The sequence below is a fragment of the Neovison vison genome, chromosome 6, assembly GCF_020171115.1.
Source record: "Neovison vison isolate M4711 chromosome 6, ASM_NN_V1, whole genome shotgun sequence".
Lineage (NCBI taxonomy): Eukaryota > Metazoa > Chordata > Mammalia > Carnivora > Mustelidae > Neogale > Neogale vison.
This window is the reverse complement of record NC_058096.1, coordinates 125921059-125947426: the sequence shown is the minus strand read 5'-3', so window position 1 is coordinate 125947426 and position 26368 is coordinate 125921059. Positions and strand designations below refer to the sequence as shown.

Genomic DNA, 26368 nt, shown 5'->3' with positions numbered 1-26368 from the left:
TCTGAGACCACAGTCCCTCCGTCTGTAAAATGGCGATAATAACAACGTTAGGAGTCTGGTGCAAAGGAGTGAGATAATGAATATGAATGTGAACTTCAAATTACGTGTGTGACCCCACATACGAGCTTTTCATAATATGAATACGTGAGCTCCAGCATTGTAACGAATCAACCCGTGAAGTTCGCAGCGCCAGAGCGAGACCCCGCCCCCCGGCTCCGCCCACCGCGAGCGGCAGGTGGGGCTCGCAGACCTTCTTTGCGCATGCGGAAACTGCTACCCGCTCCCACCTCTAACGCAGGCCGAGAGTAGCTGCCGTTTCTGAGAGGACGATTCGTGAGGAGGCCCTTGGCGCGGTTTTCCTTTCCTCTCCCTTCTGCGGGGCCTGGCCGTGCTTCACCTGTGCCTAGAGCGTGGTGTGTTCTCGTCTACTTGCCTGACTTTCTGCAGACGGCGCCTTTCGTTGGCCCAATAGTTCCTTGTCGAAAGTGCCGGCCCCCGCGCCGGCACCGGCCGTAGCCCGGTGGGAAGGCTCAAGATGGCGTGCCTGTTGGAGACCCCAATCCGCATGAGCGTCCTCTCGGTGAGTGACCGCCGCAGCTGCCCGCCGGCTCGAGAGCTCGGGCTGCCCGGCAGCATTCACCCCAAACGCGGAGTGCCTGGACACCACCCCTTGGGGTGGCTTCCGGCTCAGCTTTGGGCCATGGAGAGAGAGGGTGGGCAGGAGGAATAGACGGGACCCCCGACCGAGCCAGAAACGTCTCCCAACTCCAGGAGCTCCCACCGGTACCGTTTCTCGGGTGGCCTCTGGCGGACAGGGTGGTTGGGCGTACGGGCAGCTGGCCCGGTGGCTCGGCGTGGGCTTTGCCAGGTGCTTCACTGAACCTTCCTCTCCGCGTTGCTGCTTCTCCGGGCCGAGCGCTCGCCCTGTGAGGTGCCGGGCTTGCCACTGGCCTGGGAAAGAGCGCCCATTCAGCGCCCCGCGGCTTTGGCTAGGAGAGGTGCAGGCACTTTGGGACCCCACAGCCTGAGAGGGTCAGGGCAGGTCTGTGGCTTCTGTCGCGTCCCGGCACGGGCTAGAACTGCTTGCTTCTGGGCAACGGAGATTTCACGTCAGCTGCAGCATATCTTAGTGTCTGTAGCTATTTAAGCCCCTTTTCTCCTCTCTGCTTTGGAAGTTGCTGCTCGGAGTCTAAAGGAACCTGTGCCTGGCATAACTTTTTCCTTTAAGGGGAGTCAAGCCCTGGGTGGAAAACTCAATTTTCCTATTATTGAAAGAGGGAATGTATTGACCCGCCAGGAAGTAACACCTAGTTGTTTTTTTAAGTTGAAAAACTTTTTTTTTAAGTTGAAATAAAAATCCAAAATACAACTTTTATTTTACACTGTGTAGCTCTTAAGAACCCGGACCCAGAGTGAAAGTTACTGAGGGATTAACTTCAAAGGGTTTTACAACAATTTAGAGCTGCCAACCAGAGAATAATCACTTTACCAATGGTCCATTTGCTGTTGCTGGAAATAGGCAAAGACTAATTGGCCATTTTTTAGACTTGTGGAAACTGCCCGATACTGAGAGGGTGGTTGGATTACAGTTTACCTGACTTGTCAGGTTCCTAAAATCTGTGATTCCATCCGGTTTCTCTTCTCTTCCTGGACTTCTGTCACAGAGGCAGTCACCTATCTGGAAGCACTTAGGACGTTTGCTATGATTCAGGGTTAGAACACTGGAATACTGTAGCCTAGATAATTTAAGGGGGTGGGGGCTGTCATCCAATTTGTCTCCTGATCGATTTTAGCAGTCCTTTTCCTTATTTTATACAGCTTGGGGAAACAGTGTTCATCTAAGTATTGAATCAGGTTAGCCTTTTATTCTACTTCTCTAATATTTTGTGGGCAAGCAGGTAAATGACTTTTCCCTATTTTTTTTAAAGTATGCCTCTCAACTGTCCTTAAGTCCCTTTAATTATCTTGTTTATCCTTCATTTCACCTGAAGCTTCTTTTTTTGTACATTGTCAACTTGTATCAGGCTTACAATTGAAAATTTTCATTTGTTTCACTCCCTTAGTAAATAATGTTTCCTGTTTAATTTTATGCAGAAGCTTTTAGTGGGGATTTGCTTTAGTTCTAATCTCATTGGGGGCTTAGGTATTTTTCACAGTCCCAAAATCTTGTCTGTCAATTCATCAATTATAGAGCTTTAGGAAATCAGACACGACTATGGCACTGCCTTTTGAAATACAAAGTGCAGGTAGAACAGGAAATTTTAATCAGAAATTACCTTGAAAATAATTGATCCCTTTAATAGGCTACTTACTGTGCACCAGTTATGTACAATACTGTTTAATGTTTACTTTTAGGGAATGTGAGGATGAGATAAGTTGTGCCCTCAGGGATCTCACAGTCTGAATGAGTCCACGGCATGATAAGCATCATTCAAGCAAGGGGCAAGTCCTATGGCTTTAACGGTTTCATTCAAGACCCTTTATACCTTCTCCCCTATGAGAAATCTCATTCAGTCTTAAACCTTAATTGTGACCAACTCACATATTACATTGCCAACCTTGACTTTTTTCCCACGTAGTCTCATATCTTTAATTTCGTGGATGTTACCTGAGACTTGTAACAAAGCACATTCCCTTCTCCTAAGAGGACTTAACTATGACTTTCCATTTCTGTTAATAGTACTGGTTTTCATTGATTACTCACTGTTAAACATCTTGGATCATCTTTGGTCCTTCCCCCTTTCATGCCCCTGTATTTAATCAGTCCTTGAGTTCTATTGGTTCTTAGTATTTCACACATGTGGCTGTTCCCATGGCCAGCCTCTCATCATTTTGTGCCTTCATTACCACAGTGTCATCGGAATTATTTTTACCACTTCTTAAGTGGTAAAACATTGGACACGCTGCTTTCCTGTTTAGTGGGTTCCTATTGCCAAAAGGTTGATAATCATGTTCAACTTCGGATAAAAGATTCTTTATCCTCTGCATGAGCCTTCTATTCCATGTAAACCAGCTTTCTCAAAGTGAAGTGATCTTAGGTTCTTCCAAACCCAGTAACTCTTACTGTTTGCCTGCTCATATATGAATTATAGCTTTGTATGGATTCATTCATCTAATATATTTTGAACTTCTCGGTCATTTGCCAGGCATGTCATTGGGTTTGGGAATACCGTGGTGAGCTGCATAGACCTGTCTTTGCCCTTTTAGCCTAATGGGGAAAATAGATATCAAACCATTACACAGTTCTTTAGTTGTGAATAGTGATTAGTGTTATGAATGAAAAATATAGGGTGCTGTATGAGCACGTAGTAGGGGAACTAATTTTAATGTAGAGGGCAATGAGGGGAGCTAGGGAGGATTTCCATGAAGAAGTGACAATGAACTGAGAGAGTTCAAGGATGGTTAAGAACTAACTAGAAAAACAGAAGTGTGTTCCATGCAAAGGGAACTGCTTTTGCAGAGGCCCTGAGACCTTTAATAATTGTTCTAGCTTCTTAGTAAATTAATTCAGAGGTAAGTACTTGACTTTTTCTTAACCCCACTGCTACTTATAGCACTATGTCTTGCATATACTAGATAATTCCGTAAATGTTTGATTAAACTATTTATTTTGGGGAGTTGAACAAACTCTCTAGCTATCTTTCTAGACTGCACCATGATCATCCCTTTCATCTTTGGTTTGCACTTTGGTTTTATTACCCTTTTCAACAAATGTATAAATTCTCTCATGTTTCCCAAACTCTTGAATGATTTCACAGTGATTGGACTGTTTAAAACTTTTTATTCTGAAATAATTATAGATTCATGGGAGGTTACAAGATCATACAGAAAGATCCCTGTATACACATCACCCCGTTTCCCCCTGTTGGTTACATTTTATGTAACTATAGTACAGTATCAAAACCAGGAAGTTGATAATGGTATATGTATAGTTCTGTATCATTTTATCATGAATGTAGTGTAGCCATCACCACAGTCAAAATACAGAATTAGTCTATCACCAAAAAATCTCCCTTATGCTATCTCTTTATAGTCAGACCTACCAACCCCCTGCCTCTAACCCCTGGTGACCACTAATTCCATCTCTGAAAATTTGTCATGTTTTATTATGTTACAAGAATACAGTATGTGACCTTTTAAGATTGGTTTTGTCATTTAACGTAGTGCCCTTGGGATCCATCCAAGTTGTGTGTATCAATAGTTCTTTTTTACAGCTAAGTAGTATTTTGTGGTATGGATGTCACATTTTAGCTATCAACCTAGGAGACATTTTGGTTATTTCCAGTTTTGGGCTGTTCTAACCTGCAGTGAATAATCAGGTGCAGGTTTTTTTGTGGAGGTAACTTTTCATATCTCTGAGATTAATGCCCTGGAGTGTTAATTGCTAGGTTGTGTGGTAAACGTATGTTTAGTTCTTAAAGAAACTGACACGTTTCTGGAGTAGATATACCATTTTACATTTCCATCAGTAATGTATGAGAGATCCAATTTCTCTGTACCCTGGCTAGCATTTGGTGTAGTCATTATTTTTTATTTTAGCTGTTCTAAATAGATGTGTAATAATAACGCATCATGGTCTTAATTTGCATTTCTTTAATGATAAGTAGTGTCAAAAATGTTTTCATTACTTGCCATCCATATTTTATTGGATATAAAGAAATATTTTAGTGAAGTATTCATATCCTTTTGCCCACTTCCTAATTGGGCTGTTTGTTTTTTGACTGTTGAGTTTTGAAAGCTCTTTATAATAGATTCTAGGTATGAGTGCTTTGTCAGATAAGTGCTTTGCAAATATTTTCTCCCAAATCTGTAGCTTATCTTTTCATCCTTTCAACCATAGGATAAAAAATGAACTTTGAGGGTAATGAACTGGGTAGTTCAGTTGGTTAAGTGACTGCCTTCGGCTCAGGTCATGATCCTGGAGTTGGCGGAATCAAGTTCTACATAGGGCTCTCTGCTCAGCAGGGATTCTGCTTCTCCCTCTCATCCTCCCCCCCCCATGCACACCCTCTCTCTCTCTCTCAAATAAATAAAATATTTTTAAAAAATGAACTTTGATCTCAACTTCACACCTTATGCAAAAATTAATTCAAAATGGATCATAGACTTAATTACAAAACATAAAATGAAACTTTAAGAGTAAACAACAGAAAATCTGCAGAATCTTGGACTTGATGAAGAAGTCTTAGACATAACACCAAAACCATGATATATTTAAAAACTTTTTTAAATTAAAAATTAATAATTGGATTTAACAAAAATGAAAATTTATCTGTGTGAAAGACTCTTAAGAGAATGATTGCATTTTACTTTGGTCACTTCTAATGATTTGAGAGAGGCAAGGTAATAAAATTTTATTGAATAACATTGTAGGCTGGTATAGACAACTAAGGCATCTATTAATTTTAATTGTCTCCTTTACAGTGTTACTTAGTGCCATCATGTCTTTTTGACAAGCAGCTAGTAGAACTGTACAGTGTATTCCAAGTCTGAGTATTCCTTGATTTTGTTCTGTTCTTTATAATTATAAGCATTTGTTGGCCTTAAGCTGCATATTAATTTGCTCTCTCTTTTTTTTTTAAAGATTTTATTTATTTATTTACAGAGAGAGATACAAGTAGGCAGAGAGGCAAGCAGAGAGAGAGAGGAGGAAGCAGGCTCCCTGCTGAGCAGAGAGCCCGATGCGGGACTCGATCCCAGGACCCTGAGATCATGACCTGAGCCGAAGGCAGCGGCTTAACCCACTGAGCCACCCAGGCGCCCTTAATTTGCTCTCTTAATGGACATCTGACAATAGGAAACATTTTTATGTGATGCTAAGGCCAGCTATACTATAAGCATGAATTTGACCTCTCTTGGTTTTTAGTAATAAATGCAAAATAAAATTTGGTCAGCACATTTTAGTTTGCCATTAATTCATTCCACAAGCACCAGGAGCCTCAGTTATGTTAGGAGGTATTCCTAATAGTGATTTAACAGTATGAACTCCCAAATCTTTACTTGCAATGTATGAGGAATGGGAAGTGCTCATTGTCTTTGTCCAGGCATTGTGTTGTCTCTTTAAGGGAAGATTGCTGCCTGAATTCAGACACTGAGTGCTCAAGAAGTTTTTTAAGCTTGGGGCACCTGAGTGGCTCAGTTGATCAAGTGTCTGCCTTCAGCTCAGGTCATGGTCCCAGGGTCCTGGGATTGGACCCCGCATCTGGCACCCTGCTCAGTGGGGAACGTGCTTCTCCCTCTCCCTGCCCCCTGCTCATGCTCTCTCGCTCACTCGCTCTCTCAAATAAATAAATTAAAAAAATCTTTTTTAAAAAGTGGCTTTTTTTTTTTTTTAAGCTTTACCAGGCCTTTTTTTTTTTTTTTTTTTTTTTAAGCTTTACCAAGAGTTAGAAACAGCATAGGGTCTTTCTGTTTCACTGTCTCCTCCTATTCTCTTTAAGACTTTCAAAATAGTGCCAGGAGCCAGGAAATTCAGTGGTTTTGACTTGTATCTTTTTCATTTTTGATTTGGCAATTGCTTTGCAGTGCCATCTGTCATGTTGGCTTCTGAGTAAAGATACGGAGTGATTGACAAAGAACAATTTCTGTTACCTTCTGGAAACTGAGAACAGCTGCCTTCACTGAACAGTGGTGCTATGATCCTTGGGACTGTTTAGATAAGAATGAAAGGTATTCCAAATAAGAGCCGTTTTGCAGAAACAGCCCCCCCACTTGTCACTTTGATAAGGGAAAACTGGCCTTTTTCTATAAAATCAGAAGAATAATGAGTTAGTTACATTCTCCAGTATGTTCATAGTACAGTTATTGGAGTAGAGGGAATAATAAGAGAGTTTTATGCTTGCCTCATGAAAATGAAAAGTTGTGGTCGAGAGGGAAGAGTTTCTAGCTTACAGGATCTATTAATATTTGGTGGTCTTTAGGACCTGCAAAATTATTACAGAATGCGAGATTCTTTCTCTTCAGGAGTGTTTTAAGGGCTCCTGGGTGGCTCAGTTGGTTAAGTGGCTGCCTTCAGTTGAGGTCATGATCTTGTGGTCCTGGGATCAAGCCCCACATTGGGCTCCATGCCCACAAGGAACCTGCTTCTCCCTCTCTTCCCTGCTCATGCTTTCTTTCACTGCCTTTCTCTCAAATAAATAAATACAATTTTTTAAGTGTTTTAAGAATTTTTTAGGCTTTCAGAAAGTTATAGGTGGTCACTGATCGAATAAGGAAAAGAGTCATGATCATAATCAAATATGACTGACAGGATTTTTACCTTTACAACTAGGTGGTATCATCTACTGAGGTTTAGGAGAGGAACATGTTAGGGAAGTAAGGAGGAAAAGTAAGTTTCATTTTAGACATGCTGAGTTTGCTGTGTGTTGTGGACATTCCTTTAGAGGTGTCAAATAAGCAGGTGGATATTCTGGAGTGTTTTTTATACCACCAAGCAATTCTCTAATTCTCTCTGGACCCCATGTGGGTGTTGTACAATTTAACTAAATTCTGACATGTCTATCTGAAGATAGAGTCAGATCCCATAGGTAAAGGGATCAGTCCTACAAGACTGCCCTTTAGGCACTAGTTGCAAGTCCAGGTTGTTCTGTGCCTCTGTCCAATCAGCTAAAAATTAGAGGTTCTCACAATGCCCTCCTTGGTTTTGATAATTTGTTAGAATGGTTCACAAAGCTCAAAAAAATCCTTACTTATGTTTGCCAGTTTATTATAAAGGATATGGATGAACAGCCAGATGATGAGGTACATAGGGCAAGATCCAGAAGTGTCCAAAATGCAGAAACTTCTTTTTTGTTGGAATTGGGGTATGCCACCCTTCTAGCACATGGATGTGTTCACCAGCCCAGAAGTTCATCAGATTTTATTGAGATTTAATCTCCCCTTCCCCATTTTTCCCCTCAGAATTTGCGGCGTAGGACTGGAAGTTTCAGCCCTCTAGTCACATGGTCTTTCTGGTTACCAGTCTCATCCCGAGCCTAACTGTTCATAGCATAAACTCAGGTGTGCTCAAAGGGGGATTCTTATGAATAACCAAAGACACTCCTATCACTTAGGAAATCCCGAGGGTTTTAATAGCTTGGTGCCAGGAGCTGCGACAAAGACAACATATATTTATTACACTACAAACATAAAGATCTGGTACTTAAATGGGGTGATCATTATTTGGGTTATTATTATTATCACCATATTGATCAGTAGTTCTTACCTTTTAAGGATAAGAGTCTCAACATCCTCTTCCCCAGGAAAACATGCACCTACCTAAAGAATCACATATTTTCAGTTGGTTTATGATTCCCTGGAACCTACACATCAGTCTTGAGTTAATAATTCCTATTCTTTTTTACTGATGCCAGAGTCAGTCACAAAAACATATATAGCAAAATTTAGAAGTCATTTACATTTGTTTTTGAGTGGTAAAAATTGTAACAATAGTAAGATTTTAAAACTCATATAAGGTATCATGTGGGGCTTGGCTCTGAAGAAGCATAATCTTTTGCCCAGAGTAAGTGGTGATCTTCTGTGGGGTGTGCTATCTCTACAGAAAGGGTTTTGTGTAGCAGATGGTGTAGCAGGTCTGGGGGGAAAGGGTAGGTTAGCTGGAGATCCACAGTAGGACACCTGGGGGGTCTGGGCACAGGCCAAGTGGAATAGAAAGATTACAAGTGGCCCATAATACTGGCATGATTGTCCAGGCCACAGTGTGGATGATGGGTCAGACAGATCCTTAGTGGTACTATAGTAGGAAAGCTAATGCATCAATTGTTGGAAGTGGTGGGCTGAGTCTGAGTCAAGCACCATGGATAGCTCCGAGGCAATGGTGTTCACGGTTCATAAGAACCTGAAGCAAATAAACCCTCTTAAAAAAAAAAAAAATCAGTAGACAGCTAGCCTATCAGGATGCTTCCACTTACAGGGTGTACCATGAAAGATGGTACCCAGGATATCTAAGTCATTATTTCATTTCAGTCTTGAATAATAATTTAAACTATTCTTGTGGCCCATCCATGTATGAATAGCCTCACTGTGTTTTGTCAAGATTCAGTATTAAGCATTTGAATACATCCTAATGGATTTCCTGGGTTATCTTATCATCTTGGGAGGCATTTGAATGAACCTAGCCAACCCAGAGAATATCTCAATCTTAGTAAAACTCACAACCGTTGTTAGTCCTATGTCCCAGAGGTGGTTTTTGCCTCCTTGGACTTAACACATTTGTGCTGCTTTGTATGTTGATCGTTACTTAGTTCCTTTTCTTTATCTGGAAGGATCTCTTGTTAGCCCTCAGTTTTTAGACATTCCCATCTACATTGAAGAGTAAGTGAATAAAATTTATTTATTTATTTATTTTTAAAGATTTTATTTATTTGTCAGAGAGTGAGCAAAAGTAGGCAGAGTGACAGGCAGAGGCAGAGAGAGAAGCAGGCTCCCTGCTGAGCAAGGAGCTCAATGCGATGCCCTGACTCCATCCCAGAACCCTGGGATTATGACCTGAGCCAAAGGAAGCTGCTTAACTGACTGGGCCACCCAGGTATCCCAAGTGAATAGAATCTAATAGTGAGAAGGAACCTTATAGATCATCCAGACCCAAACAACTCCTTATGATTTGACCATACTTTAAAAGGATAAACATTGCAGTACCTGATTAGAAAGGAGCATGAATGCTAAATTGCTTCCAGTTCTTGTGACCACCAAAACATGTTTCTGGCAATTGTTGATATTATAAAAGGTCTCTAGTATTTTATTATATTAAAAACTCAGTACAGAAAAAGTAAAGGCTACAACATTTTTATCTCATTTAATTAACTGTGCTGTGCTTTTAAATTATGAAAGAAGTCCCTCTTTCTGTGAGTGTAAGTTATGGAGTCTTTGGAAGAAATCTGCAGATAATCTTTAGTTCATTCTTATCATATTTTTTTAATTGGGGGAAGACTGAGAACTAGAGAGGCAGACTTGCTCACTGTATATGCTATTATATAAAGTGTCAGAGCCATATATCCAAACATCTAATTAAAAAAACAAAACTGTGTGCACAGCCTTACATTTTAGAATTTTATTTTCAAACTCTGAGCACTGATTTACCATTTTAAAGTGTTTTCTTAACATGTAAATTCCGATTTTGAGTCTTACTTATTGAGAGTTCAGGGTTACCTCTTACCCAGGTAGTTTATGTTAAAAATTATGTATTTAAGTATTTTCATGATTGTGTTTATGAAATTTAAACCTGATTATATTCTAGGAGTCTCAGCTGTCATAATTATGTTACATTCTATACAGATAGAATCCACCCAAACTGAAGTGCTATTTTATAAGCCTTCCAAATTTGCTAGAGGCTGCAAAAAAATAGGGCTTTGCTTAATATGGAGAGAGAAGATGCTGTAAACCTCTAGAAACACTAAGGTACAAATCCCATAATAGAAAATATAAAGGATAAAAATAAAATTTAAAAAAGGATAAAAATAGTTGCAAAAATCCAATGTGACAGGTTTGAAAGAATTTGAATGAGAATCTGATTTTTTTAAAAGATTTTATTTATTCATTTGAGAGAGACAGAGAGAGGGCATTAGCAGTGGAGGGGCAGAGGGAAAGGGAGAAGTTGACTCCCCACTGAGTGGGGAGCCTGATACCAACCTTGGCTTGATACTAAGACTGTGGGATCATGACCTGAGCCAAAGGCAGATGCTTAACCATCTGAGCCACCCAGGTACCCCGAGAATCTGATTGAGTTCTAATGAGGCCAGAAGTTTAATAGAATTCAAAAAGTAAAAGAAAAACAACAAAACACCAAGATCATGGGTTTTGAATAGTGCATGGGCATTTTCTTCTCATTTCTCTTCCTTTTGGAGGCAAGTGGGAATCTTGGAAAAATAGGAAGGGCATAATAGTTACCTGCAAGGAAAAAGCCAGTCTTTGTTGATGATTTTATTTTTGTGTATTGTCCGAGATGGACAGATTTTTTTCCCCCTCAAAGCTAGGAAAGAATTGTCTAGCAGTTAATTTAATTTAATTTAAGTTTTAAAAGATTTTATTTATTTATTTGACAGACAGAGATCCCAAGCAGGTGTGGCGGGGGAAGCACGCTCCCTGCAGAGCAGAGAGCCTGATGTGGGGCTCGATCCCAGGACGCTGGGATCATGACCTGAGCCAAAGGCAGAGGCTTAACCCACTGAGCCACCCAGGTGTCCCTTACTTCAAGTTTTAAAACAGCAGTTGCACACTTTTATAACTCTTAATTTTTTTTTCTTTTCTTTTTTTTTTAAATTTTTTTTTTGTAAACATATAATGTATTTTGATCCCCATGGGTACAGATCTGTGAATCACCAGTTTACACACTTCACAGCACTCACCATAGCACATACCCTCCCCAATGTCCATAACCCAACCACCCTCTCCGTACCCCCCTCCCCCCAGCAACCCTCAGTTTGTTTTGTGAGATTAAAAGTCACTTATGGTTTGTCTCTCTCCCAATCCCATCTTGTTTCATTTATTCTTCTCCTACTCCCTTAACCTCCCCATGTTGTATCTCCACTTCCTCATATCAGGGAGATCACATGAAAGTTGTCTTTCTCTGATTGACTTATTTTGCTAAGCATGATACCCTCTAGCTCCATCCACGTTGTCACAAATGGCAAGATTTCTTTTGATGACTGCATAGTATTCCGTTGTGTATATATACTACCTCTTCTTTATCCATTCATCTCTTGATGGACATCTAGGTCTTTCCATAGTTTGGCTATTGTAGACATTGCTGCTATAAACATTCGGGTGCACGTGCCCCTTCGGATCACTACATTTGTATCTTTAGGGTAAATACCCAGTAGTGCAATTGCTGGGTCATAAGGCAGTTCTATTTTCAACATTTTGAGGAACCTCCATGCTGTTTCCCAGAGTGGCTGCACCAGCCAGCTTGCATTCCCACCAACAGTGTAGGAGGGTTCCCCTTTCTCCGCATCCTCGCCAGCATCTGTCATTTCCTGACCTGTTAATTTTAGCCATTCTGACTGGTGTGAGGTGGTAGCTCATTGTGGTTTTGATTTGTATTTCCCTGATGCCGAGTGATGTGGAGCACTTTTTCATGTGTCTGTTGGCCATCTGGATGTTGTCTTTGCAGAAATGTCTGTTCATGTCTTCTGCCCATTTCTCGATTGGATTCTTTGTTCTTTGGGTGTTGAGTTTGCTAAGTTCTCTATAGATTTTGGACACTAGCCCTTTATCTGATATGTCATTTGCAAATATCTTCTCTGATTCTGTCAGTTGTCTTTTGGTTTTGTTAACTGTTTCCTTTGCTGTGCAAAAGCTTTTGATCTTGATGAAATCCCAGTAGTTCATTTTTGCCCTTGCTCCCCTTGCCTTTGGCGATGTTCCTAGGAAGACGTTGCTGCGGCTGAGGTCGAAGAGGTTGCTGCCTGTGTTCTCCTCAAGGATTTTGATGGATTCCTTTCTCACACTGAGGTCCTTCATCCATTTTGAGTCTTATTTTCGTGTGTGGTGTAAGGAAATGGTCCAATTTCATTTTTCTGCATGTGGCTGTGCAATTTTCCCAACACCATTTATTGAAGAGGCTGTCTTTTTTCCATTGGACATTCTTTCCTGCTTTGTCGAAGATTAGTTGACCATAGAGTTGAGGGTTTATTTCTGGGTTCTCTATTCTGTTCCATTGATCTATGTGTCTGTTTTTGTGCCAGTACCATGCTGTCTTGATGACAGCTTTGTAATACAGCTTGAAGTCTGGAATTGTGATGCCACCAACTTTGGCTTTCTTTTTCAATATTCCTTTGGCTACTCGAGGTCTTTTCTGGTTCCATATAAATTTTAGGATTATTTGTTCCATTTCTTTGAAAAAAATGGATGGTATTTTGATAGGAATTGCATTAAATGTGTAGATTGCTTTAGGTTATAGCTCTTAATTTTTAAGTTAAATCCCATTCATGGCAAGTCTGGGATTTAGTAATTTGGCATTCAAACCCTTTTTTAAGAATGTGGTGGTTTTGGGGCGCCTGGGTGGCTCAATGGGTTAAAGCCTCTGCCTTCGGCTCAGGTCATGATCCCAGAGTCCTGGGATCGAGCCCCACATCGGGCTCTCTGCTCAGCAGGGAGCCTGCTTCCTCCTCTCTCTCTGCCTACTTGTGATCTCTGTCTGTCAAATAAATAAATAAACAAAATCTTTAAAAAAAAAAAAAAGAATGTGGTGGTTTTTTTTTTTTTCTTCCGAATGACAGGGATTTGTTTATTTTCATTTATTGAGGTATAATTGGTATACAGTATAATATTAGTTTCAGGGGGTACAACGTAGTGATTTGACATTTCTATGTGTTGTGAAATTGTCACCAAAATATATCTAGTTCCCATTTATCCCCTTACAAAGTTAGTACAGGGTTACTGACTCTGTTTCCCATGTTCCATTCTGTACATTACATCCCATGCCATATATTTTATTACTGGAACTATGCATTTATTGATTCCCCTCATCCATTTGGCCTGCTTCCACCCCCACCCCCCATTAATCTCTTCTATCTGTGAGTCTGGTTTTCATTTTGTTTTGTTTTTTAGATTCCACATATGAATGAAAACAATTATTTATCTTTCTCAATCAGACTTACCTCACTTGGCATTGTACCTTCAGAGTCCATCCATGTTGTCACAAATGCCATGATTTCATTCTCTTTTATGTCTGAGTAATACTCCAGAGTATAGGGGCGCCTGGGTGGCTCAGTGGGTTAAAGCCTCTGTCTTGGCTCAGGTCCTGATCCCAGGGTTCTGGGATCGAGCCCTGCATCGGGCTCTCTGCTCAGCGGGGAGCCTGCTTCCTCCTCTCTCTCTCTCTGCCTGCTTCTCTGCCTGCTTGTGATCTCTGTCTGTCAAATAAATAAAAAAATCTTGGGGCACCTGGGTGGCTCAGTGGATTAAGCCACTGCCTTCAGCTCAGGTCATGATCTCAGTGTCCTGGGATCGAGCCCCGCATCAGGCTCTTTGCTTGGCGGGAGCCTGCTTCTCTCTCTCTCTCTCTGCCTGACTCTCCACCTGCTTGTGATCTCTCTCTCTCTATCAAATAAATAAATAAAATCTTTTAAAAAAATAAATAAATAAACAAACAAACAAATAAATAAATAAATCTTAAAAAAATAATACTCCAGAGTATATACTGTCCACCCTTGAACATCATGAGGATTAGGACACTGATTCCCCCCATGCAGTCAAAAATCCACATATAACTTTAAACTCCAAACTTTACTACTACTAACCTATTTTTGAACAGAAGACTTACTGATAACATAAGCAGCCAAATATCACATATATTGTATATATTAGATACTGTATTCTTACGATAAAGTAAGCTAGAGAAAAAGAAAATATTAAAACCATAAGGAAGAAAATACATTTATAGTACTATAAAAAATCTGCACGTAAGTGGACCTGTAAAATTCAGACTGTTGTTTAAGGATCAAGTTATACATGCTGCATTTTCTTTATCCGTTAGTACATTGATTGACATGTAGGTTTTTTTCATACTTTGGCATTGTAAATATTTCTGCCTTGAACACAAGGGTGCATATATCTCTCTGAATTAGTATTTTTGATTTCCTTAGCTAGATACCCAATAGTGGAATTGCTGGATTATGTGGTAGCTCTACTTTTAGTGTTTTTGAAGAACCTTTATATCGTTTTCTGTAGTGCCTGCTCAATTTATATTTTCAGCAGTGCACAAGGATTCCCTTTTCTCCACAGCTTGCCCACACTTGTTATTTCTTGTTGTTTTTTTTTTTTATCATAGCCATTCTCACAGCTGTAAGGTGATATCTCATTGTAGTTTTGATTTGCATTTCCCTGATGATTAATGATTTTGAGCATCTTTTCATATATCTATTGGCCATCTGTATGTATTATTAGAAAAATGTCTGTTCAGATCCTCTGTCCATTTTTTAAATTGGATTTTTTTTGGTTACTGGGTTATTTGAGTTCTTTGTATATATATTTGATATGAACCCGATAGGATATATAATTTGCCAGTATCTCCTCTTATTTATTGCCTTTTTGTTTTTTGTGGGTTTTTTTTTTTTTGAGTGGGTTTTTTTGCTCTGCAGAAGCTTTTTAGTATGCTGTATTCATATTTGTTGAATTTTGCTTTTGTTTCTGTTGCTAGAAAACATTGCTAAGACCATTGTCAAGGAGCTTACTGCCTATGTTTTCTTTTTCTTTTTTTAGATTTTATTTATTTATTTGACGGAGAGATCACAAGCAGGCAGAGAGACAGACAGAGAGATGGTGGGGCGGGGAGCAGCCTCCCTGCTGAGCAGAGAGTCGGATGCAGAACTTGATCCCAGGACCCTGGGATCATGACCTGAGCCGAAGGCAGTGGCTTAACCCACTGAGCCACCTAGGCGCCCTGCCTATGTTTTCTTATAGGAGTTTTATGGTTTTAGGTTGTACATTCAAGTTTTCAATCCTTTTAAAGTTTTTTTTTTTTTTTTAAAGATTTTATTTATTTATTTGACAGAGAGACGGAGAGAAGGGGAACACAAGCAGGAGGAGTGGGAGAGAGAGAAGCAGCTTTCCGCTGAGCAGGGAGCCTGATTCAGGGCTTGATCCAGGACCTTGGGATCATGACCTGAGCCACCCAGGCACCTCTATTTAAAGTTGTTTTTATATATGTAGTGTAAAATAGTTGTACAATTTTATTATTTTTCATTGTAGCTATTCAGTTTTTCCAACATAATTTAAAAACCGTCCTTTCCCATTGTCCTTTCCCATTCTTGACTCCTTTGTTGTAAGTTAGTTCACCATTTATAATTGGGTTTATTGCTGAGCTCTCTACTCTGTTCTTTGATCTGCATGTGTCTTTTGACATTACCATACTATTTTGATTACTATAGCTTTGTAGTATAATTTGAAACCAGGGAGCACGATACCCCTGGCTTAGTTTTGTTTTTTTTCCTCTTAAGGTTGTTTTGGCTATTCCAGGCCTTTTGTGGTTCCATATAAATTTTAGACTTATTCTCATTCTTTGAAAAATGTCATTGGAATTTTAAGAGATTGAATTGAATCTGTAGATTGCTTCTGATGGTGTGGTTATTTTAATAATACTGATTTTTCCATTTTATGGACACAAAATTTTCCATTTATGGGTGTCTTCAGTTTCTTTTCCCAGTGTCCTATAATTTTTAGTGTATGGGACTTTTACCATCTTGGTTAAGGTTATTCCTAGGCATTTTATTCTTTTTGTTGTAATTATAAATGTGATTGTTTTCTCAACTTCACTTACTGATAGTTCATTATTAGTTTTTGTGTATTAATTTTATATCCTGCAAGTTTATTGAATTCTTTTATTAGTTTTAATAGTTTTTTGGTGGAATCTATGGATGTTCTGTATATATCACTGGCAAATAGTGACTGTTTGAATTTTTCCTTTCCAATATTATGCCTTTTCTTTTTCTTGCCTAATTGCTGTGGCAAGGGCTTCCAGTACTGTGTTGAATACAAGTGGAGAGTGGGCTTCCTTGTCTTGTTCCTGATATTAGTGAAAAGGCTTTCAGATTTTCACTGTTGAGCGTATTAGCTGTGGGTTTGTCATGTATGGCCTTTATTATTTTGAAGTATGTTTCTTCTACACCCACTTAGTGAGTTTTTTTTTTTTAATGGATGTTGAATTTTGTCAAATGCTTTTTCTGCCTCTATTGAGACGATCATGTAATTTTATCTTTAATTTTGTTACTGTGTATGACATTGATTGCTTGTTGGATGTTGAACCATCCTTGCATCCCTTGAGTAAATCCCACTTGATCATGATGTATGATCCTTCTAATACATTGTAGAGGTCAGTTTGGTAATATTTTGTTCAGGATTATTGCATCTGTGTTCATCAGGGATGTTGGCCTGTAATTTTCTTTTATTGTGGTGTCCTTTTCTGGTTTTGGTATCAGGGTAATGCCTGCCTCATAAAATGAGTTTGGAAGCATTTCCACCTCCTGTATTTTTTGAGAAGGATCACCTTAAATCTTTGAATTAAATCTTCTGGAATTCACCAATAAAGCTGTCTGGTCATGGACTTTTGTTTGTTGGGATGTTTTTGACTATTAACTGAATGTTCTTACTAGTAATCAGTCTATTCTGATTTTCTGTTTCTTCATGATTCAGTCTCAGAAGATTTTAAATCTCTAGTAATTTATCCATTTCTTCTGTGTTGTTTAATTTGTTGGCACATAATTATACATAGTAGTTTCTGATTTCATATTTCTGTGTTATCATTCATAACGTCTCTTCTTTCATTTCTAATTTTGTGTTTTCTCTTTTTTTTTCTTGGTGTGTCTAACTGCAAGTTTGTCCATTTTGTTTCTCTTTTCAAAGAACTGGCTCTTAATTTCATTGACTGTTTTTTCACTTTTTTTTTTCATTATGTTCAGTTAGCCACTGTATAGTACATCATTAGTTGTTGATGTAGTATTCAGTGATTCATTAGTTGAGTATAACACCCAGTGCTTATCACAAAACGTGCCCTCCTTAATGCTCATCACCCAGTGACTCCATCCCCTCACGCCTTCCCCACTGAAACCTTCAGTTTGTTTCCCGGAGTCCATAGTCTCTTATGGCTCATCTCCCTCTCCAATTTCTCCACCTTCAGTTTTCCTTCCCTTCCCCTGTGGTTCTCTGCACTATTCCTTATATTCCACATATGAGTGAAACCATATGATAATTGTGTTTCTCTGCTTAACTTATTTGACTTAGCATAATTCCCTCCAGTTCTATCCATGTCAATGCAAATGGTAGGTATTCATTCTTTCTGATGGCTGAGTAATATTCCATTGTATATACGAACTACATCTTTTTTATCCATTCATCTGTTGAACGACCTCTCGGCTTCTTCCACAGTGGCTGTTGTTCCACAGTGGACATCGCTGCTATGAACATTGGCATACATATATGGCCCTTCTTTTCACTACACCTGTATCTTTAGGGTAAATACCTAGTAGTGAAATTGCTGGGTGATAGGGTAGCTCTCTTTTTAATGTCTTGAGAAAACTCCATCCTGTTTTCCAGAGTGGCTATACCAGCTTGCATTCCCCTTAACAGTGTAAGAGGGTTCCCCTTTCTGTACATCCTCACCAACACCTATTGTTTCCTGTCTTATTAATTTTTGCCATTTTAACTGGTGTAAGGTGATATCTCATTGTGGTTTTGATTTGTATCCTGCCACATTGCTGAAAGGACAGCCTTTGTAGTATGCCATAGGTTCTGGACTGATGTGTTTTCATTCTCTTTGGTGTCTATGAATTATTTAAGTTCTTCCTTAATTTCCTGGTTCATTCAGTCATTCTTTAGTAGGATGCTCTTTAACTTCCTCATGTTTGAATTCCTTCCAAATTTTTTCTTGTGATTGATTTCCAGTTTCAAGGCATTGTGGTCTGATAACATGCAGGGAATAATCTCAGTCTTTTGGTATAGATTGAGACCTGATTTGTGACCAAGTATGTGATCTAATCTGGAGAAAATTCCATGTGCATTCGAAAAGAATAAGTATTCTGTTGTTTTAGGGTGGAATGTTTTATATATATCTACGGAGTCCATCTGGTCCAATGTGTCATTCAAAGCTCTTGTTTCTTTGTTGATCTTCTACTTGGATGACCTATCCATTGCTGAGAGTGGAATGTTGAGTCCCCTACTATTAATGTATTATTATCTATATGATTCTTTATTTTGGTTAATAGTTGGCTTATGTAGTTGGCTGCTCTCATGTTGGGTGCATAGACACTTAAAATTTTTAGATTTTCTTGTGAGATAGACCCTTTAAGTATGATACAGTGTTCCTTTACAGTCTTTAGTTTAAAAATTGGTCCTTACTACAGTCTTTGGTTTAAAAATCCAATTTGTCTGATATGAGAATTGCTACCCCAGCTTTCTTTTGAGATCCATTTGCATGATAAATGTTTCTCCATCCCCTTACTTTCAATCTCGAGGTATCTTTAGGTTCAAAATGAGTCTATCGTAGGCAGCATATAGATGGTCCTGTCTTTTTATCCAGTCTGAAACCCTGCACCATTTCATGGGAGCATTTGGGCTATTCACATTGAGAGTAACTTTTGAAACATATGAATTTAGTGCCATCATATTGCCTGTAAAGTCCCTGTTTCTGTAGATTGTCTCTGTTACTTTCTAGATATTACTCTTGGGGTCTTTTTTCTTTTATAGAACCTCCCCCCTTAATTATTTCTTGAAGGCTGACTTGGTGGTGACATACTCTTTCACTTTCTGCCTGTCCTGGAAGCTCTTTTTCTCTCCATCCGTTCTGAATGACAGCCTTGGTCGGTAAAGTATTCTTGGTTCTTGTTCTTCTCATTTAGTACCCTGATTATGTCTTGCCAGCCCTTTTTGGCTTGCCAGGTCTCTTTGGACAGATCTAATGTTATTCTGATGTTCCTCCTGCCATAGGTAGGAAATCTCTTACCCCTAGCTGCTCTCAGGTAACTTTCTTGGCTGTAAGATTAGCAGGTTTCCTATTATGTACCAGGGTATTGGTCTATTTTTATTTATTCTGGGAGGAGTCCTCTCTGTCTCTTGGTCATGGATGTTTGTTTCCTTCCCCAGATTAGGGAAGTTCTCAGTTATGATTTGCTCAAGTATACCTTCTAGTCCTCTCCCCGCACCCCCCCCCGGGATCCCAATAATTCTGACTTTGGAACATTTCATGGCATCTTTGATCTCTCTAAGTATGATCTCATGAGCTTGTACTTTATCCCTATCCTTCTTGACTTCCTTCCTTTCTATCAGCTTATCTTCTAGACCACTAATTCATGCTTCTTTTTCATTTACCCGGCATTCAGAGTATCCATTTTAAACTGCATCGCCTTCATAGCATTTTTAAGTTTGATGAGATCTTCTCTCAATTCTGCCCTTAGAGATTCTATATTTTTGCCAGTACTTTTCTCAAGACTAAATAGCAACTTTGTAAATGTTACTCTGAAGCCTTTTTCTGACATCTTCCTTATATCCATATCCATTAAGTCTATGACAGAGGCCATTGTCTGTAGTTCTTTTCTTTGTTGGGAGTTCCCCCTCCTAGTCATTCCATTGAGAGATGGTTGAGGGAATGTACAGAGTCCAAAATATCAACCACGACCCAGGCAAAATGCACCCAAGGAAAATCTGGAGCAGTCTGAAGTCACCAATCTCGTACTGATTTCATTGGTGTCAGGATGGTTTGGTAGATATCCAGCTGAGTTCAGGGGACCAGACCAGGCGAGGTCCCCTGCTCCTCCTCCATCTTGCCTCCCTCCTCCCATTGACCTTTTCTATTATCTTTAAGTTTTTGTTTTATTTATTTCCACTCTGATCTTTATTATTTCCTTCCTTATGCTAACTTTGGGCCTTGTTCTTTTTCTAATTTCTTTAAAGTTAAATTGTTTGGTTGAGATTTCTCTTGTTTTTTGAGATAGTCCTGTATTGTTATGAACTTTCCTCTTAGACCTGCTTTTGCTGCATCTCAGATTTTGATGTTGCATTTCTTTTTACATTTGTCTCCAGGTATTTTTAAATTTCTTCTCTGTAGTTGTTCAGTGACATGTTTAATCCCCATGTATTTGTAGTTCTTCTAGTTTTTTCCTTGTAATTGGTTTCTAGTCTCATACCATTTTGGTCAGAAAAGATGCTTCCTATGGTTTCAGTCTTCCTGATACTGAGACTTGTAGTATAGCCTAACACGTGATCTATCTTAAAAAATATTCCATGTGCACCTGAGAGGAATGTGTATTCTGCTGCTTTTGGATGGAATGTTCTGTATGTGGTCTAATATGTCATTTAAGACCAATGTTTTGTTACTTATTTTTCTGTCTGGGTGATCAGTGATGTAAGCTGGGGTGTTAAAAATCCCCTACCAGTATTGTATTGCTGTCAATTTCTCCTTTTATGTCTGTATTTGATGTATGTATTTTTGAGCTTCTCTGTTGGGTGCATGTATATTTATAAATGGTTTACTTTCTTATTGGATTGACCTCTTAATTATTATGTAGTCCCTCTTTTTGTCCCTTATTACAGTCTTTGTTTTAAAGTCGATCTCATCTGATATTAGGATAGCTATGCTGGTTTTCTTTTTGTTTCCATTTGCATGAAATATCTGTTACATTCTTTCACTTTCAGGCTCTATATTTTTTGTCCTTCTGAATTGAGTCTCTTATTGGTCTCTTTTTTTTTTTTTAAAGATTTTATTTATTTATTTGACAGAGAGTGAGATCACAAGTAGGCAGAGAGGCAGGTGGGGGCGGGGGGGGGAGCAGACTCCCTGATGAGCAGAGAGCCCAATGTGGGGCTAGATCCCAGGACCCTGAGATCATGACCTGAGCCGACGGCAGAGGCTTAATCCACTGAGCCACCCAGGGGCCCGTTATTGGTCTCTTTTTTTAAAAAATTCTATATAGCTATTCTATGCCTTTTGGTTGGAGAATTTCACCCATTTACATTTAAAGTTACTGTTAATAGGTATGTAGTATTGCCATGTTCATTGCTTTGGGGCTTTGTTTGTAGTTTTTCTCTATTCCTTTTTCTTTTTCTTTTTTCCCTCGTGGTTTGACAACTCTGTTTAGTGTTATATGTAGATTCCTTTCTTATTTCGTGTATTTACCATAAGTTTTTGTTGTGGTTATTGCAGGGTTCACATATACCATCTTGTGTATGTAATAGTCTATTTTAATTGATAGCAACTTAAATTTCAACACATTCCCAAACTTTATATTTTTACTTTCTCCCACCACACATTTTTTTGCCTTTGATGTCACATTTTACATCTTTTTATTTTATGTATCTCTTGGCTAATTATTGTGTTTGTTAATTTTATCATGTTTGTTTTTTAACCTTCTTAGTAGCTTCATATAATGATTAATACACTAACCTTTACTACATATTTACCTTTTTCAGTGAGAATTTTTGCTTTTGTATACTTTCTTATTAGTTAGTGTCATTTCTTTTCAGCTTAAAGAAGTCCCTTTAATATTTCTTCTAAAGCTGGCTTAGTAGTAAACTTTTTTAGCCTTTGTTTGGAGAACTATCTCTCTTTCAATCTGAATGATAATCTTGCTGGGTATTCTTGGTTGGAGATTTTCATCCCTTCAGCACTTTGAAAGTGCTGCCTTCTGGCTTGCCACCGCCTTTTGATTTGCAGTTTCTGCTGTGAAATCTGCTGATAACCTATGGGGTTTCCCTTGAACATAGAATTTTGGTATTCTTATGCTGCTTTTTAGATTCTCTCTTAATTTTTAACTTTAGACATTTTCATTATAATTTGTCTTAGCATGGCTCTCGTTGGGTCCATTTTCTTTGGAACTCTCTAGGCTTCCTGGGCCTGGGTGTCTTTAGGGGAGTTTTCAGCCATTATTTCTCCAAATAAGCTTTTTGCATCTTTATCTTTATTTTCTCCTTCTGGGATCCCTTGTAATGCAAGAGTTATTCCTCTTGATGTTGTTCTAGAGGTCTCTTACTTTCATTTTAAAATTATCTTTTTTCATTTTGCTGCTCTATTTGGGTGAGTTCTATTGATTTCTCTTCCAGCTCACTGATTTGTACTTTTACTTTTTCCACTGTATTGAATTCCTCCAGTATATTTTTCAGTTCAGTTACTGTATTCTTCAGTTTTGTGACTTCTCTTTGGTAGTTTCTCTTTGTTGAAGTTCTTTCTGTGTTCATCCATTCTTTCAAGTTCGAGGAACATTTTTATGACTATTATTTTGAACTCCTTATGAGGTAGATTACTTGTCTCCATATCATTAAGGTCTTTTTCTGAGGTTTTGTCTCATTCTTTTGTTTGAAATATATTTCTCTGTTTCCTCATTTTTGTTTGACTATCTTCATTTATTTCTGTCAGGCAAAACAGCTACCTTTCTCAGTTTTGAAGGAGTGTGTCCACCCCCCCCGATCTTATTTATTTATTTATTTGAAAAAGAGAGTGTGCATGCAAGCAAGAGGGAGGAGCATAGGGGGAAGGAGCACAGCAGACTCTGTGCTGAGTATGGAACCCAACGTGGGGCTTGATCCTACAACCCTGAGATCACAACTTGAACCAATATCAAGAATCAGATGCCCAATCAACTGGCCACCAAGTCGCCCCTAGAAGGACTGGTTTTAGGTAGGTTCTGATCCTTCTTCAGCCTTGTCTTAACTCTTGGTTGTCTCTTACACCTTTGTGATTGTCTAAACTGCCTGATTTATTCTTGATATGCCCCTGTTGTTGTGGATGTGCCAAGATTTGTCAGCAATCCAAGAGAATGAATCTCTTTTAGCATCTAATTTCAGGTTGTTTGAAAGCCAGAACTTCAGGCAGTAGCTTTTCAAGTGTGCAAATATATACAGTCCTGTGGGGCTGCACTTGTAAGTCCTGTGGGCCTCCAGACCAGAAAATCTGGCAGTATCTCCAGGGCAACAGTTGAAAGGTCTGGGCTCTAGATAGATGTATAAACTCCTTCCTGGGGAGTCTTGCTGAGCCATAGTAAGGCTAAGGTAGTGAACCAGTGTGGTGTTTCCCTGGAAGTGCCTTTTTGACCTCTAGGTGTGTGGGAAACTTGATGCCTGTCCTTTAGGCTAAAGCACTGGGCTAAGCAAATAGTCTTTTTTCCACAGGAAGACTGAGGTTGAGTTTCAGTCTTCTGTCTCTGCAGTGCCTTGGAGGTGGTAGCCTGCCACAGGAGCTGTCTCTCTAGTTGTTACAGTCCTGTACAGCTCTGGAAAGCCAACCCTCTTGGGTACCTGGGCCAGGGAATCAAGAGATGTTCCCTGTTTGGATTGTATGTGGCTTTAGCAAGGCAGCCAGAGAGTGTGGTAGGTCGTGCAGACTCAACAGGCTTCAGAGAAGGAGCAGAAAAATGTCTTGTCTGTGATTACCCATGGGCTTCAGCAATGCTGTGAGAAAGTGCCATGTCCTTGTGTGTGCTCCAGCTTTAGGGTGAAAGTGGGAGAATGCCACTGCCACTGGTGTTTATCCCAGCTAAGGGGTAGGGGAATATCACAACCACTTGCACTTGTGGGAGAACTCAGAGACCATTTGCACTTGCCTGCTCTAGCCAAGGAGCAGGGTAGCAGTCTAACCACCCATGTTCTCTGGCCTCGGCAAGTGCCAGGGCAGGACCACTCACTCCCACACATCCCAGCAAGGCAGGGGGAGGGTGCCTTGTCCAAGGTTACCCACCTGTGCTAGCATAGCAGTCTATGGGAAGAGTGCAACAATGGTGTCAGCCAGCAGCTCTGTCTTCTGGGGAGTATCTTCAGCTGTCCCTCACCCCTCTAGTTTATGCCTCTAGATCAGCACATGATTCTCTTTCACATATAATCTACATGCTTCTCAAACAGCTATATTTTGCTGGGTCCTAGAAGAGTGAAACCATATATGAGCTCTCCAAAAGGAAAATCCTGTAGAACTTTGGGACCCCTGGATATTAGCACCACTGGTTTTCTAAGCCATTCTGGAGACTGGTCTTTCTGGTATAGATCTCAGAGGCCAGGGCACCCAATGTGCGCACCAACCCCTCCCACCTCTGGGGGAAGCACCTAACTGGTAATATCCTTCCCTGTTGTGTGCCATGCCAGGGTAAGGTTTTTTGTTTTGTTTTGTTTGCAATTCTGTGTCTCTTCCTCTCTTACCCAGCCTCTCTTATCCTTTGTTATGAAGAACATTTCATCTAGTTTTCAAATCTTTTTAAGAGGGAAATGGTTCTATTCGTAGCTGTATTGTGTGTCCATGGGAAGAGATGAGTTCAGGATTTTGGCATTTGCTGAGGCATGCATGGGTGGATGGAGTGTCCCCCAGACTCCCTGGCTGGTGCAGGTATTTGCAAATGGTTGCAGTTCTCCTTCTTCCTAAAATCTGCCATCTTGGATCCTCCTCCTAAAAGGCAAGGTTTTAATTCACCCCAGTCATGGATAGCTTATTCAAAAGGGTATTCAAAGACTGTTTTAGTTTACCTTTTCAGGATGTCTGACCAGTTTTTTGAGCTCTAACTTTTTTCCTCTTCTGTACTTCTGAAGAATTGAAGGTAGGATTATCATACAACCTGATTTGTTTGTAGCACTTTTCATTTATGTGTATTACTTTGTGCTAATGATTAATAGTGCCCTCTTTCCCTCTTTTTAAAATTATCCTACTTTGATGATAAATTTGAAGTTGTATTGTTATCTATAATATTTTTTTTAATTTTTGTTATGTTATTTATTTATTTGACAGAGATGCAGCGAGAGAGGGAACACAAGCAGGGAGAGTGGGAGAGGGAGAAGCAGGCTTTCTGCAAGTAGGGAGCCCGATGTGGGGCTCGATCCCAGGACCCTGGGACCATGACCCAAGCCAAAGGTAGACACTTACCAGCTGAGCCACCTAAGGTGCCCCATTATCTGTAATATTGTTATGTAACAAATTACTCCGAAACTTAGCTGCTTAAAACATGTTTATTATCTCACAGTTTCTGTAGGTCGGGAATTCAGGTGTGGCTTAGCTGGTACCTCTGCCCCAAAGTTTCTTGAGAGGTTGTAGTCAGGGTTTTAACCGGAGCCATGTTTTTTTGTTTGTTTGCTTTTGTTCTTATTTCTGTGGGGTTTTTTTGTTTGTTTTTTGTTTTTTAAGATTTATTTGAGAGAGGGAGACCATGAATGGAGGGGAGGACAGAGGGAGAGGGAGAGAGAGAGAAAACCTTCAGGCGGACTCCATCCTAGGACCCCAGGGTCATGACCTAAGCCAAAATCCAGTGTAGGCCGCTTAACCAACTGAGCCATCCACGTACATTTAGCCCGAGCCTTGTTTTATTTGAAAGGTCAGTTGAGGGAGACTCTATTTCCAAGTTCATTCACATGATCATTGGCAGGATTTAGTTCCATGTGGGCTGTTGGACTAAGGGCTTCAGTTCCTTGCTGGCTCTTGGCTGGAGGCCTTCCACAGTTCCATTCTGCATGAGCCTCTCCATAGCACAGCATGGCAGCTGGCTTTTCACACACATACCAAACTGAAGTGACATCCTGTTACCTTCATTGCATTCTGTCATTAGAATCAAGTACCAGGAGGTAGATATCACTGGGGGCCATTTAGAAAGTTGCCTAACCCTAATAAAAGGGAAAGTGCTTCCATTAATATTTCTCCATAATGGAATGTAACCCATTACCTGTTTCTGTTTTTGTTTTCCTACAAGAAGAAATTTGCTTCAGGATTCTCTTTTTAGAGTGATCAGTACCTGTTTGCATACACAGTAGATTCAGCTCTTCTTAGAATTAACTCTAATTCACAAATTTGGTATCTACAAACTTTTTGTGAAAGGGATCCATATATGTTTTCATCTAATAGAATTTCAGGGGGTGCTAGAAAGTGTAAACATCACAGGTTTTTAATATACACATTTGTGGTGGTTTTATTACAGCCTTG

General features: G+C 39.6%; 1 protein-coding gene across 2 annotated transcripts in view; it reads left to right on the top strand.

The window, feature by feature from the left end:
* The first annotated feature begins 285 nt into the window (after positions 1 to 285).
* Positions 286 to 26368, top strand: part of ARMC8 (armadillo repeat containing 8) — a 112329-nt gene continuing 86246 nt past the window's right edge. The window contains exon 1 of one of the 2 annotated variants that reach the window (XM_044252284.1): positions 286 to 580. In XM_044252284.1, coding sequence (XP_044108219.1) covers positions 536 to 580 — 45 coding nt within the window. In that variant the 5' untranslated portion in view covers positions 286 to 535. The remainder of the gene's footprint in view (positions 581 to 26368) is intronic. The other variant, XM_044252285.1, reaches the window with a different exon arrangement.